Source organism: Capricornis sumatraensis, chromosome 14 (assembly GCF_032405125.1).
Source record: "Capricornis sumatraensis isolate serow.1 chromosome 14, serow.2, whole genome shotgun sequence".
NCBI lineage: Eukaryota > Metazoa > Chordata > Mammalia > Artiodactyla > Bovidae > Capricornis > Capricornis sumatraensis.
The window spans coordinates 44,292,564-44,312,743 of record NC_091082.1 but is presented as its reverse complement, the minus strand read 5'-3'; the positions used below and the strand labels follow the sequence as shown (position 1 = coordinate 44,312,743).

The 20,180-nt window shown below is 37.0% G+C and overlaps 1 protein-coding gene and 1 pseudogene across 2 annotated transcripts in view; one reads left to right on the top strand and one right to left on the bottom strand.

Moving 5' to 3' along the window:
- NME7 (NME/NM23 family member 7) overlaps window positions 1–20,180 on the top strand; it is a 242,786-nt gene that overhangs the window by 102,442 nt on the left and 120,164 nt on the right. Inside the window, exons 9-10 of one of the 2 annotated variants that reach the window (XM_068985858.1) lie at window positions 178–246; window positions 11,434–11,535. In XM_068985858.1, coding sequence (XP_068841959.1) covers window positions 178–246; window positions 11,434–11,535 — 171 coding nt within the window. The remainder of the gene's footprint in view (window positions 1–177; window positions 247–11,433; window positions 11,536–20,180) is intronic. The other variant, XM_068985859.1, reaches the window with a different exon arrangement.
- On the bottom strand, window positions 18,351–18,774 carry LOC138090667 (prefoldin subunit 6 pseudogene; annotated as a pseudogene).

Sequence of the window (20,180 nt, the reverse complement as noted above, 5' to 3'; positions counted from 1 at the left end):
CTTATTTTTGATAAATGATAATTTATTATTGATGGACTGAACTTTAACACTTCTTCAAAGACTAATTTCTTCAGGGTTTAAATTTTAAAGAAAATATATCTGAGAGAACATGAATATGGAATGCTAAGTGTGATTCATTCTATTTTTTTTGGTTGACTTATTTTTTTTTTAATACAGTTTAATATGGATCGGATTAATGTTGAAGAGTTTTATGAAGTTTATAAAGGAGTAGTGTCTGAGTATAATGTAAGTACTGAAGTAAATGTGAAGTATTGGTATTGAAAACTTGTGTATCTCAGATTTTGTAGATCTCAGTATAATTTATAATCGTGAAAGTATTCCTTGAAGTATTCACAGTTCTGCCAGTTGACAACTGATCATACCAATGACTGGAATATTTTTATCCCTGAAAGCCAGTGGGTCAGTTTTTAAAATATGATGCTATTTCATTTATGGAACAAAAATACACAGAAATCCAAAAATCACTTTGCTGAGATATTGACACATTTTGATAGGCTTCCCTTGTGGCCCAAACAGTAAAGAATCTGCCTGCAGTGCGGGAGACCAGGGTTCGATCCCTGGGTTGGGGCTATCCCCTGGAGGAGGGCATGGCAACCCACTCTAGTATTCTTGCCTGGAGAATCCCCATCAACAGAGGAGCCTGTAGCCCAAGTGGGCTACACAGCCCATGGGGTCACAAAGAGTCTGAAACAACTCATCGACTAAGCACAGCGCATGGAGATAATATTCTCAAGGTAGAAGACTGTTGAAAATGCTTTAAAAAGTTGAGAGCGAATAGTTCTTGATGTAGTTGCATAGCAGTTATTTCATAGCATAGTCTATTTAATGATACAAATCCAGATAGAATCATCTGAAAATACAGTGGAGAGTGAATAATAGTAAGACTTAAGGGGAACTGTTTAGAGAGCAATGAAATTCATTCTTGAAAACAAGACTGTATTCAAATAAACCAAGTGTTGTTCCTTAAAATAACACATGACAGATATTTAATCAAGATTAGTTTCCTTCCCCTTTTATCAAATTAGATACATTTGTGCTGGTGGCCTGCCTCATCACCCTTATTGCTTTATAGGGCATTTTGCTCTTTTTTTTTCTTTTTGAGTAAAGTTCACCCTGACAGTGAGACTAGATACCCCTCTCCTCATCTCTCTACACCCTTTCCTTTTAACCTAGTTTTTAAAAATTTTATTTCTAATTTTTTTAAAAGTTAGTTATTTATATTTGGCTGTGCTAGGTCTTCGTTGGTACATGGTTTTTTTCTCAAGTTGCCAAGAGTCGGGGCTGTTCTCTGGTTGCGGTACACAGGCTTCTCATCATGGGGCTTCTCTTGTTGGGGAGCATGGGCTCTAGGGTATAGGGGCTGTAATAGTTGCAGGTAGCTGTGGGGCATAGGCTTCGTTGTTCTGTGGTATGTGGGCTCTTCCTGCATCAGCGATTGAACCCGTATCTTCTGCAATGGCAAGTGGATTCTTTAGCACTGAGCCAACAGGGAAGTCCTCAACCTACTTTAGAAAAGGAAAAAGGCACTGGTCCAAGAACTGGCCTCAGCTTTTCTCCTGTTTAGCCTTACATAGTAAAGACCGATGATGAAATCTTGTATTTTGCATTTAGCATACTGGTAGTGTTCTACCCTTCTTTAGAGGAACCAAAGTGATTTTCCTATTGTTACAGCTTTTCAAACTTTAATCTTATCAGCTTCTTCGTTTTAGAGTTATGCTTTTTCCTTTTTTGAATGGAAGAAATTTTAAAGTATGTTCTTAACATCATTTATTCAACCAGTGACAACAGTTTTCCGTTTTAAAAATCTTTCTTTTTTACATTTCCCTTCTTTTATGTGTTACATTAACTTTTAAATATATAGTCAAAAGCAAGTACCTTTGTTAATGCACATTATAGTTTTACTGTTTATAAGATAGAGAGACTCATGGATACTTATCTCACAGTACCTTTGATCCTGAGTTATATTCTCCTACAACATCAGATAGAATTGAATTTGGTAACAAGTAGTAGTTGAGTACATTAATGTTTTATATCCATATCTGAGGTAAGTCATATTTCATGTTGGTAAACAACTTTTTTTTTAAAGCTTATCTTTTAAAATTTCCTTTTTGTTGAGGTAACATTGGTTTATAGCATTATATATCAGTTTCATGTGTACAACATTGTATGTTGTGTTTTATAAATGCCATACATGCAACTTCTATATAGTATACATTTACTCTTGGAATTTTTTGAACTCAGGATTCTGGAGATTAAGATAAATGTATCACTGGGTGAACATGTTATTTTTCCTGAGAAATCAGGAATATAAATGCCAATAGTGTTCTTGCCTGGAGAATCCCAGGAACAGAGGAGCCTGTTGGGTTTCCATCTATGGGGTCGCACAGAGTTGGACACGACTGATGTGACTTAGCAGCAGCAGCAGCAGCCGCAATATTATACTTTAATGTCAGAACATCTCAGAATGATTGGTATTGATATACTTTCTTCTGCTAATCTTCTCAGTAAGATATCCTCTATAATTATTAATTAAATCTTGTAATATTAATGAAAGAACCTACTTAGGAGAAAGAACAGAGGGACTTTTTGGAAGGGAAAAACTACTTTATTCCAGACTAATTATTAGTCTTGTGAGTAGTTTTTAGTAATGGTTATAATTTTTATTCAGCTTAAAATGGCTTATTCAGCTTAAAATATATATTTCAAATGGTTGGTTTATAACAGCCTGTTAATGGGAGAATGTACTGGCTCATATAGTATGAGCCAGAATATATCAATATCCAAGTATCTTTGAGATGTTACTATATTTATATGATATAAAATTTTATTGAATCTAGGAAAAGTTATTTCCTTGAAAATTTTTCCCCAAGGGAAGTAAGAGTGTTTTTATCCCAGTAATAGTTTATTGAAATAAATAATATTCTTATGAGTGATTTATAGTCTGATTCTTTAAAAGTTCTTGTCTCATTCATTCTATTTCATTCTCACTCTGACTTTCATTCAGAGGAAGTTGTGTGATGGTCTGTATTCACATACTAGAAATGCATATGTTTGTGATATCTTTCCTTGGGTAATATGTGATCATAAGAATCAGATAGCAAACCCTGGATCTCACTTGCTATTGTGATTGTTTTCTCTTGGGTGTCTTATTTCTCATGACAGTTAATATTTTGGTGGAAGAGGTAAAATGCTGCATACTAGATGTCTCTTAATTTTGAAAAAGTGAAAATGTTAGTCCCTCAGTTGTGTCCGACTCTGTGACCCCTTGGAGTGTAGCCTCTCAGGCTCCTCTGTCCATGAAATTCTTCAGGCAGCAATACTGATGTGGGTTGCCATTCCCTTCTTCAGGGGATCTTCCCAACCCAGGGATCATACCCAGCATTCCTGTGTTGCAGGCAGATTCTTTACTGTTCGAGCCACCAGGGAAGCCCCTTAATTTTAGGAGCTTTATATAATGCTATAAAGTAGGCCCTGTAAAAATAATCTTAAGAGGCAACATAATCTAAAGGAACTAAAAAACAGGTGATCTGATTCTTATTGACTTTGTTAGTATAATGCTTTGACCTCTTTGTCTTCAGATTCTTACTTATAAAGGAAGATATATAAGGTCATATTAGTGGTTCCATCCATTTTATTATTTTTTAAACTTAAAGTTTTCTTAATGTCAGGATGTGAAATGATCCTCTCAAATGTAGAATATGTCAGCGGTCCTTAAACTTTTTGGCTCTATGGATCAGTTTCGTGGAAGACAGTTTTTCCACGGATCCTGGGGAAAGGGATGGAGGGATGGTTTTGGGATGAATCAAGCACATTGCATTTATTGTGCAGTTTATTTTCTATTATTATTACATCAGCTCCACCTTAGATCAGCAGGCATTAGATCCTAGAGTTGAGAACCCCTGGAATACATAGTGGGAAATAATACAGTGTCACTGACACTGCCGTACTAAATGTGTGTGTGTGTGTGTGTATAATTCTACTCTAGTTCTAGGTTATCTCATATCACTTGCTTCAAATTGTAGAATTTTCCTAGCTCCCAAATTTCATTGCAGCTGCTTATAGCTTCCTTACCTCAGGTTCTTTCCTTTTTTGACTGTCGAGTCAGATGCTAGGTTCAGATACCAAAACCACCAGTTGTATGACCATAGAAATTACTTAGCTTTTTTAAGCCCTAGTTTACCTGTATATAAAATTGAAACAATGTTATGATTACTTTGTAAAATTATTGTGGTTATGAAATGAAATAAATCATGTAAAGCAATCTCACATATTACTGAGATTGTTGCTTTAGTAAATATCAGCTGTTTTTATTATTACTACTTTTATTGTTATTAAGGCTGACATTCTTTATAGTAGATTCCATGTTGATCATTTACATTTAAATTTGCTGCTTCAGCATTTGCAGTCATGAAAAGGTAATAATTACTATCTTATAGTGTTATCATGATCCAGTTATTTGCCACACATATATTACTGCTTGTGGGCCAGACAATGTGTTGGATACCAGGGAGCCAGAAATGCACACTGCCTGCATTCTTGGAGCTTATGTCCTGGTGAGGATGGATATTAAATCAGATACTCCATTTCAGCTACTTAAGGACTGTAATCAAAGGGCTATTAAGGAAGGAAACAAGTCCTTTTTTGTTTGATACTTTTTACTTAAGTAAAAACCTAGGTTTGAGAATTCTGTTAATTCTCTTAATTAATTCTTAATCTATTAACAGAATTCTCAAGTTCAATTTTTAAGGATCACTTTATGTTTTTGATGCAGTTCTTTTTTCAACATTTTCTTTGTGCTTTGTGTAGCCCTCTGTTTATCATTTTAATAGTATTTAACACTGAAAGAGAGAGACACACACACATAAAAGAAAGGTGGATAAAATTGGCACTTCTCTTTTTGGATAACATACTCATCCCTTCTTCTGCCCCAACTGAGGATTTAGGCTCTTGACATTTATGTGTAGGCAGTACTTCATATCATGAGACAGAAGATCCTCCTCAACATAATTATCCATAAAAATCAATTTCATATGACCTTTGTGAATTAGTGAAGTAACTTCAGGGGCATAATTTAGGGGTTCTCATGAGTAGGGATCTGTTTACCATATTAATTATGAAGTCCTCTCCTTCCTTTTTTAACTTCTGGCATTTTTAGTAGACATGATGATTGAGTTCTGATTAGTATTTAAATACTAGTCTGTAATAAATTGCCTTTATTTTACTTTGGCATTGGGTATTATAAGCCTTCCAAGGTCATTAACATGGTTTACATGGCCTACTGTGATCTGACCTCATCCCTTTTCTTTTCTAATGTGGACTATTTTTAAAGTCTTTACTGAATTTGTTACAACGTTGTTTCTGTTTTATGTTTTGGTTTTTTGGCCACAAGGCATGTGGAATCTTAGCTCCCCGACCAGGATTGAACCCACACTCCCTGCTTTGGAAGGCAGTCTTAACCCCTGGACAAGCAGGGAAGTCCCCTGGGCCTCATCTCTTAACTGCTTTCCTGTGGTCTCACTCAGCTCCTGGTATCATAGCTCTTTACTTAACTTCATATACCCCAACTGTACTTCTTCCTCTAGGTCTTTATATTTGTTTTCAGTTCTGTCTGAAATGTTCCATTCACTGAATCTTTCAGTGAGAGGCACTTTTTTTGGACCATGCTTTTCCTTAAACCATTTCACATATACAGTTAAGAACCTTAAAAAGTATACATCTATTTCCTCCCTCTTACTCTGCATGCTGTTGTTTTAGATTTTACAAGCTTTATGATGCATTTTTAATATTTTTGCTTTAAATAATCAATTAAATTTTCTTTTTTAATTGCTGTGAAACATGTTTTGTATTTACCCACATATTTACCATTGTTTTGTGTGGCTCCATATTTTTGTCTGACGTTTTTATTACTGAGTAGTATTCCATTTATGTATATATCACATCTTCATTATTCATTAACCTGTTGTTGGATACTTAGACTGCTTCCATATATTGGCTCTTGAAAATAATACCGCTACTGGAATGCATATATCTTTTTGAATTAGTGTTTTTATTTTCTTCAGATATATATCCAGCAGTGGAGTTGCTGGATCGTATGGTAGTTCTGTTTTTACTTTTTCTGAGGAACCTCCATACTGTTTTCCGTAGTGGCTGCACCAATTACGTTCTCAGTAACAATGTGCTAGGGTTCCCGTTTCTGCACATCCTTGCCAGCATTTGTTATTTGTAGACATTTTGATGGTAGCTATTGTAGCAGGTGTGATATCTCATTGTGCTTTTATTTGCACTTCTCTGGTATAAAGGATAAACTATCAGGAGAATATTGCCATTATTTTGTAATAACTGTAAATGGAATATAATCTATAAAAGTATTGAATCACTATGCTTTACACCTGAAACTAATATTGTAAGTCAGTGATCTTTTAATCAAAAAAGAAAGATTTTATCAGACAAACAAAATCTGAGAGATTTTGGCCATCTGTATGTCCGTTGGCCATCTGTATGTCTTCTTTGGGAAAAATGTTTATTGAGCCCTCCACATTTTTTAATAGAGTTTTTGCTTTTTGACATTCAGTTCTATGAGCTCTTTATTTTTGATATTAAATCTTTATCAATCATAGTATTTATAATTTTTTTCACCCATTCAGTATGTTGTCTTTTCATTTTGTTGATGGTTTCCTTTGCTGTATAAAACTTTTTATGTTTAATAGTTCCCATTTATTTATTTTTGCTTTTATTTCTTTTGCCTAAAAGACTGATCCAAAAAAAATAATGCTGCAATTTATGTTGAAGTGTATTCTGTCTATATTTTCTTGTAGAAGTAATTTTTTTTTTTTTGATTCAGGTCTTACTTTTAGGTCTTTAATCTTTCTTGAGTATATTTTTTATACAGTGTAAGAAAATATTCTAATTTCACTCTTACATGTAGCTGTTCAATTTTCCCAGCGTCACTTGTTAAAGGGACTGTCTTTTTCCATTGTATATTCTTGCCTTCTTTGTTGTAGAGTGATCATAAGTGTGTGGGTTTATTTTGGGCCTTCTATTCTGTTCCCTTCTTCTGTGTGTCTGTCTTTGTACCAGTACCATGTTCTTTTGACTACTGTAGCTTTCCTGTGTAGTCTAAAGTCAGGGAGCATGATACCTCCAGCATTTCTTCCCCCTCAAGATTGCTCTGGCAATTCAGGGTCCTTTGTAGTTCCATATAAATTTTAGGATTATTTTTTTGAGTTCTGTGAAAAATGTCATGGATATTTTGATAGAGATTGCATTAAATCTGTAGATTGCTTTGGTTAGTATAGCCATTTTAACAATATTACTTTCTCCAGTCCAAGAATGCAGGATATCTTTGCATCATCTTCAGTTTCCTTCATCAGTATTCTATAGTTTATGTAGTATAGGTCTTTTACTTCCAAGACAAGGATGCCAACTCTCCCTGCTTCTATTTAACATAGTATTAGAAGTCTTTGCCATAGTAATCAGAGAAGTAAAAGAAATAAGAGGCATTCAAATTGTGAGGAAGAAATAAAACTGTCACTGTTTGCAGATGATATGGTATTATATGCTACCCTGGAAGCTCAGAGTTAAAGAATCCACCTGCCAATGCAGAAGATGCAGGTATGATCCCTGGGTTGCAAAGATCCCATGGAGAAGGAAATGCTTACCCATTGTAGTATTTTTGCCTGGGAAATTCCGGTGGGCAGATGAAACTGGTGGTCTGCAATCTATGGGGTCACAAAGAATGAGACACAACTTAGCAACTAAACAACAACAAGTGTTATTATATAGAGAATATCTTAAAGTCTCCACCAAAAACAAACAAACAAAAACTATTAGAATTAAGTGAATTCAGTAAAGTTGCAGGATACAAGGTTCACATATACAAATCTATTGGTTTCCTGTACACTAAAATGAACTATCAGAAAGATAAAGTGAGAAAGCAATCCCCATTTGAAATTGGGTAATAAAGAGTAAAATACCTATGAATAAACTTAACCAAAGAGGTTAAATACCTATACTCTGAAAAAGCCTTTATTTTTCATTCATTTCGAAAAATATTTTCCAAATATTTTCTCAACTGATTATAGAATTTGACATAAGTTGTTTTTATCCTTATCTTTGTTCTGTTTTCTTTTTTTTGGATGTTTCTACATTTTTTGTTGTTTTAGTTCCACTGTTTTTTGCTGCTTTTTTTGTTATTGTTGTTCGTGTTTCATAGCTAATCTGATTATGATGTGGCCTACTTTATTTTTCTTTCCACTTTTTCTCCTTGGATTTTGTTATATCTGTGGGTTTATCAGTCAATCAGTTGAGTCACTCAGTCATATCCGACTGTTTGTGACCCCATGAATCGCAGCACGCCAGGCCTCCTGTCCATCACCAACTCCCGGAGTTCACTTAGACTCACGTCCATCGAGTCAGGGATGCCATCCAGCACTCTCATCCTCTGTCGTCCCCTTTTCCTCCTGCCCCCAATCCCTCCCAGCATCAGAGTCTTTTCCAATGAGTCAACTCTTCACATGAGGTAGCCAAAGTACTGGAGTTTCAGCTTTAGCATCATTCCCTCCAAAGAAATCCCAGGACTGATCTTCAGAATGGACTGGTTGGATCTCTTTGCAGTGCAAGGGACTCTCAAGAGTCTTCTCCAACACCACAGTTCAAAAGCATCAATTCTTCGACGCTCAGCTTTCTTCACAGTCCAACTCTCACATCCATACATGACCACAGGAAAAACCATAGCCTTGACTAGACAGACCTTTGTTGGCAAAGTAATGTCTCTGCTTTTGAATATGCTATCTAGGTTGGTCATAACTTTTCTTCCAAGGAGTAAGCGTCTTTTAATTTCATGGCTGCAGTCACCATCTGCGGTGATTTTGGAGCCCCCCAAAATAAAGTCTGACACTGTTTACACTGTTTCTCCATCCATTTCCCATGAAGTGATGGGACCAGATGCCATGATCTTCGTTTTCTGAATGTTGAGTTTTAAGCCAACTTTTCACTCTCCACTTTCACTTTCATCAAGAGGCTTTTTAGTTCCTCTTCAGTTTCATCAAATTTAAAAACTTTTTAGTGATTAATCCTCAAAATTAATTAATTCCCCATAATTTCTGTTCATCATCCTTTCTTCTTTTGAGGCTCCAATTACACTGGTTGACGTTGTCCCATAGTCTTTTTTTAAAATTTAAAAGTTTTTCTTCACTCTTCTTTCTTTCCATGCTTGCTTTTTAATAGTTTCTGTTGCATGCCTTCAGATTTATTGATCTTCTACAAGGGTTTATCCTCTTCATCATTTATAAATTCAGATGTAGTTTTCATCTCTAGAAGTTTTGTTTGGATCTTTTAAATATCTTCTTTTGCTGTGTATTATGTACATGTTTTCTTCTATAATTTGAGCATGTAGAACCTATTTATAGTGACTTTTAAAACTTCTTGTCTAATTACATCCATCATTTCTATCATCACTGGGTTTGTGTCTCTTGCGTTTGGTTCTGGTGATACTTTATATTTTCCTACTTCTTTGTATGCCTGGCAATTTTTCTTATGTACTGGTGTTGTGGAATTTACACCATTACATGGTGTTGGTGTATTTCTTTAAAAAATGTTTGATTTTGTTCTGGCCCTTGGACAAGTTACTTGGGATCAGTTTGACACTTTTGAGACTTGCTTTTAAGATTTCATAGATAGATACAGAGTGTTCCATACATAAGGCACGTTTAGACCAACTACTATAGTATATTTTAATGGAAGAAAATGAAGAGGAACTAAGGAGCCTCTTGATGAATGTGAAAGAAGAGAGTGAAAAGCTGGCTTCAAACTCAGCATTCAAAAACCTAAGATCATGCATCTGGTCCTATCACTTCATGACAAATAGATGGGGAAAATGTGGCAACAGTGTCAGATTTCATTTTCTTGGGCTCCAAAAGATGGTGACTGCAGCCATGAAGTTAAAAGACACTTGCTCCTTGGAAAAATAGCTATGTCAAACCTAAACAGTGTTTTAAAAAGCAGAGACATTACTTTGCTGACAAAGGTCTGTCTAGTCAAAACTGTGGTTTTTCCGTGTATGGATATGAGAGATGAACCATAAAGAAGGATGAATGCCAAAGAATTGATGCTTTTGAACTGTGGTGTTGGAGAAGACTCTTGAGAATCCCTTGGAATGCGGGGAAATCAAACCAGTCAATCCTAAAGGAAATCAATCCTGAATATCATTGGGAGGACTGATGCTGAAGCTCCAATACTTTGGCCACTTGATGCAAAGAGCTGACGCATTAGAAAAGATCCTGATGCTGGGAAAGATGGAGGGAGAAGGAGGAGGGGACAGCAGAGGATGAGATGGTTGAATGGCATCACTGACTCAGTGGACATGAGTTTGAGCAAATTCAGGGAGATAGTGATAGGCAAAGAAGCCTGGCGTTCTGCAGTTCGTGCGATCACAAAGTGTTGTATACCCTTAGTGACTGAACAATAACAACTAGGGTATAATACCATTCTGAGGACTCTACATGATGCCCTGTATGTATGGGGGCTTTCCACTCTGGCTTATAGGAGTACAAATTCTTCCCAGTCTTATACTGTATTTATGAATTGTTTCATTTACTGCTTTCTGGGACTTCTTTTCTCAGCCTTCAGTAGTATCCTCTATATATACACATAGTCTTAGTCTAAGACTCAAAAACTTCTCTGCAGATCCCTGAGGCTTACGCTCTTGTTGCTCTCCCACTTCCTCTATTATTCTGTTCGGCAAATTGTAGCCTCATCGGCCTCCCTAAACTCCAGTCTCTCTATTCAGTGAGAATGTTGGGCTCTTTTGTGTTTCCTACACCTGTTTCACTGTCTAGAAGCGTTCAGGCAGTAAGATGGGCAGTTGTACAGCTTATCCCTTTCATTTTCCTTCTCTTGAGGATCATGGTACTGTGCTGTCTATTGTTCAGTGTCTAAAAACAATATATGTTTATTGCTTTTAGTTTCAGATGTTTAATGTGAGAAAATGATCTGATGCCTATTATTCCTCATTGCTGAAACTCATTATGATTTTTATAAGTTTCTTTGGGAGAAACACTTGGAATATCTATCTTTCTAAATGTTCATTTAATATATTTTGTGTTTGAGAGGAAAGAGCTTTTTAAAAGAAATATGTACTAGAAGATAATTTCAAATAGTGAACATATCAAGTAATAAAGCATTAGTATGATAATAGTAGGAATGGAGACAAGGGAATATATCTAAAATACATTTTTGTAGGAAAAATGGACAAAATGTGGGAAGTGCTTGGCATAGAGGGTACAGGTGGAGAAGAAATCAAAGATAACTTTAACATTTTGAGTCCAATAGAATAGTAGTGCAATTAATCGAAGAGAAGCAAAAGATTATTAAATTCTACTCATTTGTTAATATTATCTTATTTATATATTATAGGAAATGGTGACAGAAATGTATTCTGGGCCTTGTGTAGCAATGGAGATTCAACAAACTAATCCTACAATGACATTTCGAGAATTCTGTGGACCTGCTGATCCTGTAAGTTTTTGTTTAATATATTGATCAAGTCTGTTTTATCCATTAACTAAATATCTTAATGGGTTTTTGATACCTTTAGTTTGTTCTTTAAAGAAACAAAATGAATATATGGACACAGTTTTATTCAAAATAGCATTTTACATTATTTATTTCTTAGATAGTATTCTCCCAAAAGTGAATTTTTTTATTAACCTAGTGACAATATATGGGCAAAAACATTTACTGTGGCATTTTCTTTTACTGTTTCTTGTTGCTAAATTGTATAAGTAAATTTGTTCAGCTCTGTGATAGAAAGTGGTCATGTATGGATGTGAGAGTTGGACTATGAAGAAGGCTGAGTGCCAAAGAATTGATGCTTTTGAACTGTGGTGCTGGAAAAGACTCTTGCGAGTCCCTTGGACTGCAAGGAGATCCAGCCAGTCTATCCTAAAGGAGGCCAGTCCATCCTAAAGGAGACCAGTCCTGGGTGTTCATTGGAGGGACTGATGCTGAGGTTGAAACTCCAATACTTTGGCCACCTCATGTGGCGTTGACTCACTGGAAAAGACCCTGATGCTGGGAGGGATTGGGGGCAGGAGGAGAAGGGGACGACAGAGGATGAGATGGCTGGATGGCATCACTGACTCAATGCACATGAGTTTGAGTGAACTCTGGGAGTTGGTGATGGACAGGGAGGCCTGGTGTGCTGCAATTCATAGGGTCACAAAGAGTCAGACACAACTGAGTGACTGAACTGAACTCAACTGAACGTATTAATTATCCTTTGACATGAAAGTCAAAGTGTTAGTCACTCGGTTGTATCTGACTCTTTGTGACCCCATGGACTATAGCCCAACAGCCTCCTATGTCCATGGAATTCTCCAGGCAAGAATACTGGAGTGGATACATTCCCTTCTCCAAGGGATCTCCCAGACCCAGGAATCAAACTCAGGTCTCCTGCACTGCAGGCAGATTCTTTACCATCTGAGCCACCAAGGGCCATAAATAAAACTCTCAATGTGGAGAATATTAATATGATGGCTTCATACCAGATGTATAAATAATTATGAGCAGTGAGACTTAAGTGAAAAGTGATATTCTCTAGTATGCCCTTCAGTTTCCTTCAGGTTTCGTTACCTGTACATTTAGTAGTAAAAGGAATGAAGTATGAAGTGGGGATAAGGTTTAAAAACAGAAATAACAATTGAATGCATATGCAAAAGCTCTATGCAAATATTCTAAGATGAGTAGGGTTATAGGAAGTATTACTGATTTTAAACACTAACTATAATTTAAATTTACTGTTTATTTCACTATCACTTGTAAAGTTTATTGAAGAACAGTCAGTTCAGTTTAATTGCATTTACTGAGTCCATTAAATGTAAGATAGTAAATTACTGGTGCATACTAAGTCTCTTCAGTGGTGCCCGACTCTTGGTGATGCTATGGACTGTAGCCCACCAGGCTGCTTTGTCCATGGGATTCTCCAGGCAAGAATACTGGAGTGGGTTGCCATGCCCTCCTCCAGGGCATCTTCTTGATCTAAGGATCCAATCCACATCTCCTGTGTCTCCTGTATTGGCAGGTGGGTTTTTTTACCTCTAGGGCCAACTTAAATTAAAAAGCCAGCTTATATGACAGAGTGTGCTGCTGGATTAAGCCCTGTAAGGGAGAACAGTAATCCAGAAGTGCACACATAAACTTCCTCCCCAAAACGTACAGAGCAATATAGTGTCAGTTCAGGTAAAATAACAAATGTTAAAAGGTTGTTTATTAAGGGAGCAATTAATATTTCTGAAGGTAATTAAGGAGGAGGAGAAATGTAAACAGGGATGTTTTTGTTCACCACCTAGAGTAATGAAAATAGTAACAAAAGTAAACAAATGAGACCTAGTTAAGCTTATAAGATTTTGCACAGCAAAGGAAATCATAAAAAAAATGAAAAGATGGCCTTCAAAATGAGAGAAAATATTTGCAAATGAAGTGATTGACAAGGGATTAATCTTCAGAATGTACAAGCAGCTCATGCACCTCAATATCAAAAAACAAATAATCAAAAAATGATCAGAATGTATACATAGAAATTTACCCAAAAAAGATAGATGGCCAAAAAAGCACATGAAGACATGCTCAACATCACTAATTATTAGAGAAATGCAAATCAGTACTACAACAAGGTATCATCTTACACCAGTCAGAATGGCCATCATCAAAAAAATCTACAAAGTGGATAAGGTATGAAGAAAAAGTCATCATGAAGTCATGAAGTCACTCAGTCATGTCCGACTCTTTGCGACTCCGTGGACTGTCACCTACCAGACTCCTCAGGTGACAGTCCATGTAGGCGACAGTCCATGGAGTTTTTCAGGCAAGAGTACTGGAGTGGGTTGCCATTTCCTTCTCCAGTGAAGAAAAAGGAACCCCCTTAAATTGTTGGTGGTACCACCACTATGGAGAACAATAGGGAGGCTCCTTTTAAAACTAGATCTACCATATAATCCAGCAGTTCCACTCCTGGCATACAGCTGGAGAAAAACCATAATTTGAAAGGATCCATGCACCTCAGCTTTCATTGCAGCATTGTTTACAACAGCCACAACGTGGAAGCAACCTAAATGTCTGTCAACAGAGGAACGGACAAAGTGGTTTATTACTCAGCCACAAAAAGGAATGAAGTAATGTCATTTGTAGTGACATAGATGGACCCAGAGATTGTCATCAAGAGTGAAGTAACTCAGGAAGAGAAAAACAAATACTGTGCAATATCATTTATATGTGGAATCTAGAAAAATGGAGGAGATAAACTTACTAGCAAAGAGGAAAGAGAGTCATAAGTGTAGAAAACAACCATGGATACCAAGGTGGGTAGTGGGGGTGGGACGTACTGGGAGATTGGGATTGACATATATATACTACTTTTTATAAAATGGTTAATTAATGAACCTACTGTACAGTGCAGGGATTTCTGCCTAATGCTCTGTGGTGATCTACATGGGAAGGGTATCTAAGAAAGAGTGAATATACATATATGTGTAGTTGGTTCACTTTGCTGTATAGCAGAAACTAACAACATTGCAAAATGACTACACTCCAATAAAAGTTAATTTAAATAAAAAAATGAATCAAGGTACAAAGAAAATAGGGAAAGCTTGAAAGCTCAGTATACAAAAGTAACCATGCAGGAATTTACAGGTTTAGTATGATATACATCAAGAATATTTGCTTGGCTTCAATGGGAAATGCATACCTGGAAACACAGGGAAATACATATATTTTTTTAGAGGAAACAAGGAAAATACTGGTAGAGATGAAGGTGTGATACATATCTTTTAAAGACAGGCTAAAAATTACGGATTCTATGTAATTAGAATACTGTATAGTAAGAAACAGAAATTCCTTATATGTAGTTTCGGTATACTAAATTATTCCTTTGATGCATCTAGAGCAAACTGAACTGAAAGAGATTAAGGTCAGGGGCTCTAGAAATGGAAAGGGACAGACGTGATGGCATCAGTAGAGAAAGAGTTACTGTACTTTATATCTTTTCAAGGAGAAAGAAGAGTAGAAATAAATAATATGTGTGATTGTGAAAGAGTGAATATTAAGATGTGACTCTGCTTTAGAGGACATTAGGAGAAAGTGGTGATGTTAAGTAGTTATTGAATATTAATTGTAAAATATTAGGAAGGAATACTTTTTGGGTATATAAATAAGCAGAACTCAGGGTCATTTTAATTTTTGATTTCTGTTTGGCCAAAGAGGATTTTGTTCATTTGTTTTTTAAGATAGTTAAAATTGTGGGTGACCAGCTGACCAAACATAGGTAAGTTAAAGAGAGAAAAATTAAGGCAAAAAAGGAATGAGATGAGTTTGCTCATTCTTTCATTCATTCAATAAATATTTGTTGAATCTGTGCTAGTATTTGTGACTATAAAGATAGAAGCTTTAAAGAGCTTACAGTCTATGAGTGGGCACAGATATTTAAGTGGTTAGTTTCTATGTTTTGTGGCAACTACATTATTGGATACTTATATTGGGTTTTGTGGCAGTTACATTATTGGATACTTATACTGGGTACTAAGTGCTGTGCTTAGTCACTGAGTCATGTCCAACTCTTTGTGACCCCGTGGACTGTAGCCTGCCAGGCTCATCTGTCCGTGGGGATTCTCTAGGCAAGAATACTAGAGTGGGTTGCCGTGCCTTCCTCCAAGGGATCTTTCTGACCCAGGGATCGAACCTAGGTCTCCCACATTGCAGGCGGATTCTATACTGTCTGAGCCACCAGGGAAGCCCATTGGGTACTATGGCAGTCCAGAATTACACCATTTAGTTTAGTCTGGGGATGGATAATGGAGTCAGGCGAGACTTCTTCAAGAACATGGTAGCTGAGCTAAATTGTGAGGAATGAGTAGAGCTTAGCTAAGTGGAGAAGGTGGAAAATAATAAAGGTATGAATTCATAAAACAACACTGCTTTTGCTAAAATACAGGGCAGTGAATCAGAAAGAAAGTTGCTGGGGAAGAATTGGGAAGTAAGCAGTAAGTGATCATAGAAGGAAGAGTCCTGAATATAAAAATTTGCTGTTTCCGTTTCTTTCTAAATATTCAGTGAACACTTATGAATTGAACAATATGTACAAAGTTTACTGCTTTGTCACATGGCCGAGCCAAAATAAAAATGTCTAAAGCAAGCTGTCTTTCGTTAAGTAACTCATAATCTCTTTCAGAGTCCAAATTGCATTGTGAAAGCATAGTTGGAATTACCCCACTTAATTTTTTTATTGTAGTTTTTTATGAACCCTGTATGATGAGTTCAGTTCAGTTGCTTGTTGTGTCTAACTCTTTGCAATCCCACAGACTGTAGCACGTCAGGCCTCCCTGTCCATCACCAACACCCGGAGCTTGCTCAAACTCATATCGATTGAGTCGGTAATGACATCCAGCCATCTCATCCCATGTTGTCCCTTCCTTCTCCCACCTTCAATCTTTCCCAGCATCATGGTCTTTTCCAATGAGTCAGTTCTTTGCATCAGGTGGTCAAAGTATTGGAGCTTCAGCTTCAGCATCAGCCTTCCACTGAATATTCAGGATTGATTTCCTTTAGGATTGACTGGTTGGATCTCCTTACATTCCAAAGGATTCTCAAGAGTCTTCTCTGACACCACAGTTCAAAAACATCAGTTCTTCGGTGCTCAGCTTTCTTTATGGTCCAGCTCTCATATCCATACATGACTACTGGAAAAACCATAGTTTTGACTAGACAGACTTTTGTTGGCAAAGTAATGACTCTGTTTTTTAACGAGATGTCTAGATTTGTCATAGCTTTTCTTCCAAGTAGCAAGTGTCTTTTAATTTCATGGCTGTAGTCACCATCTGCAGTGATTTTGGAGCCCAAGAAAATAAAGTCTGTCACTGTTTCCATTATTTCCCCATCTATTGGCCATGAAGCGATGGGACTGGATGCCATGATCTTAGTTTTTTGAATGTTGAGTTTTAAGCCAACTTCTTTACTCTCCTCTTTCACTTTCATCAAGAGGCTCTTTAGTTCCTCTTTGCTTTCTGCGATAAGGGTGGTGTCATCTGCATATTTGAGGTTATTGATATTTCTCCCTGAAATCTTGATTCCAGCTTGTTTGGCATTTCACATGATGTACTCTGCATTTCACATGATGTACTCTGCATATAAGTTAAAGAAGCAGGGTGATAATATACAGCCTTGATGTACTCCTTTTCCTATTTGGAACCAGTCTGTTGTTCTATGTCCAGTTCTAACTGTTGCTTCTTGATCTGCATACAGATTTCTCAGGAGGCAGGTAAGGTGGTCTGTTAGTCCCATCTCTTTAATAATATTCCAGTCTGTTGTGATCCACACAGTCAAAGGCTTTGGCATAGTCAATAAAGTAGAAGTAGATGTTTTTTTGGAACTCTCTTGCTTTTTCTATAATCCATCAGATGTTAGCAGTTTGATCTCTGGTTTCTCTGCCTTTTATCAATCCAGCTTGAATATGTAGAATATCTCGGTTCACATACTGTTGAAGCTTGGTGTAGAGAATTTTGAGCATTACTTTGCTAGCATGTAAGATCAGTGCAATTGTGTGGTAGTTTGAACATTATTTGGCATTGTCCTTCTTTGGGATCAGATTGAAGACTGACCTTTTCCAGTCCTGTGGCCACTGATGAGTTTTCCAAATTTGCTGGCATATTGAGTGCAACACTTTCACAGCATCATCTTTTAGGATTTGAAATAGCTCAACTGGAATTCCACCACCTCCACTAGCTTTGTTCATAGTGATGCTTCCTAAGGCCCACTTGACTTCACATTCCAGGATGTCTGGCTCTAGGTGAGTGATCACACCATCGTGGTTGTCTGAGTCATTAAGATCTTTTTTGTATAGTTGGAACATTCTTTGGCATTTATTGCATTATATAAAGTTATACCACAGGGATTTTAAATTTTGGTACTAATCTAACATATAAAATGTTAACAGTGGCTGTCTTTGGGTGGTAGGATTATAATTGTCAATTCTACTTTCCTATATTTTACAGTTTTTCTCTAAGATTTTTATAATAAGAAAAATACATTTTATTTTATCATAAAACCTGAAAGTGAATGAACTTGTATTAATAAATGAGGAGTTGGGGCTGATTTAGGACTGATTTCTCATCTGGAGTCTCAAGGTCCTACGTCATGTTCTAAGTGTAGGTATAGGATTTCAAGCGGGACCATATGCTCTTTAAAAGTTTGATTGGTGGATGTTTTTAATTTTTTTTTTTTTGGTCAGAAAACACCAGATAGTTTTACGTTTTATTAGCTACACTGTAGACCCTAGAGCTGCCTCATTCCTTCCCCTCCCCCTCCCCCAGGGCAGTGTCAGGCCTTCCCAGGAGCCCTGCCTTTGCTGCCTGGGCAGTCTGAAACTCCTGCTGCCTCTGAGCAAAGGTCTCCCTCTGTTGTTCCGACTGCCGCTCTAGATCCCGGAGCTGGGATTCGTATCGCTTAATCTCAGCTGTGATGTGGTCCAGCCTTTTACCCACTGTGGCCCGAGCTTCCCCCAGCTCCTGTTTGACCAGTATGGGCCCCAGAAGTTTAAACACCACACTGGACCCATCCAGTAGAGCCAGTTCCTCCTTCATGATACTATTTTCTGTTAGTTGCACCTCTAGTTTCTGCCTCCCTGACATGGATTTACTCAAGTCCTTCTGCAGCTGTTGATTATTTCTCCACTTCTCCCTGTAGCTTCTTCTGGATTACCTCAGCCATGGCGGGGATGAAAATGTTCTCCCTTCAGCATTGGTAAACCCTATTTTTTTAATTTTAAGGAAATATAGATGATTTACAATGTCTTGTTAGTTTCAGGTATACATCAAAGTGATTCAGTTGCTTACACATATAAGTACCTATTCTTTTCTAGATTCTTTTCCCTTATAGGTTATTACAAAATATTGAATTTAGTTCCCTATTCAAGACCATATGCTTTTGATGAATACTGATGATTATTTCAAGTCAGAAGAAATATCATTAGTCATTATAGTCTAGCTTTATGAACAATAAAATAGCTTTTTCAGTTTGGTCTCAGAAGTTAGTTCATCTTATCCTTCTTCCTTTCTTTTCCTCCCTCTCCTCCCACCTTTCCAGTAAATACAGTCCTTATCTTTGAGGAATTTAATGGTCTAGTTCTAGGAGGTAGACTTGATAATTAAATAGCCATCTTACTTTAAACTGCTAGATATGCCAGTCTATTTATTGTTGTTGTTATTCAGTTGCTAAGTCCTGTCTGTCTGTTTGCAACCCCCTGGACTGGAGTGTAGTACACCAGGCTTCCCGGTCCTTCACTATCTCCTGGAGTTTGCTCAAATACATGTCCCACTGAGTCAGGGATGCTATCTCACTGTCTTTCTCTGCCTCCCTCTTCTCCTCTTGCCCTCAGTCTTTCCCAGCATCAGGGTCTTTTCCAATGAGCTGGCTTTTCACGTCAGGTGGCAAAGTATTGTCACTTTAGCATCAGTCCTTCCAATGAACATTCAGGGTTGATTTCCTGTAAGATTGACTTGTTTGGTCTCCTTGCAGTCCAATGGACTCTCAAAAGTCTTTCCCAGCAGCATGATTTGAAAGCATCAATTGCTTAGCCTTCTTTCTGGTCCAGCTCTCACATCTGTACATGAAAAACCATAGCTTTGACTATATGAACCTTTGTCTATAAACTGAATGTCTTTGCTTTCTAATACACTGTCTAGGTTTATTATAGCTTTCCTTCCGAGGAATAAGCATGTTATAATTTCATGGCTGCAGTCACTGTCTTCAGTGATTTTGGAGCCCAAGAAAATAAAATCTGTTACTGCTTCTACTGTTTACCCTTCTATTTGCCATGAAGTGATGGACCAGATGCCATAATCTTAGTTTTTTGAGTACTGAGTTTCAAGGCAGGTTTTCACTCTCCTCTTTCATTCTCATCAAGAGGCTCTTATAGGTCCTCTTCACTTTCTGCCATTAAAGTGGTATCATATGCATATATGAAGTTGTTGATATCTCTCCCACCAATCTTGATTCCAGCTTATGATTCATTTACCCAGCATTTCACATGATGTACTCTGCATATAAGTTAAGTAAGCAGGGTGACAGTATACAGCCTTGACGTACTCCTTTCCCAATTTGGAACCAGCCTGTTC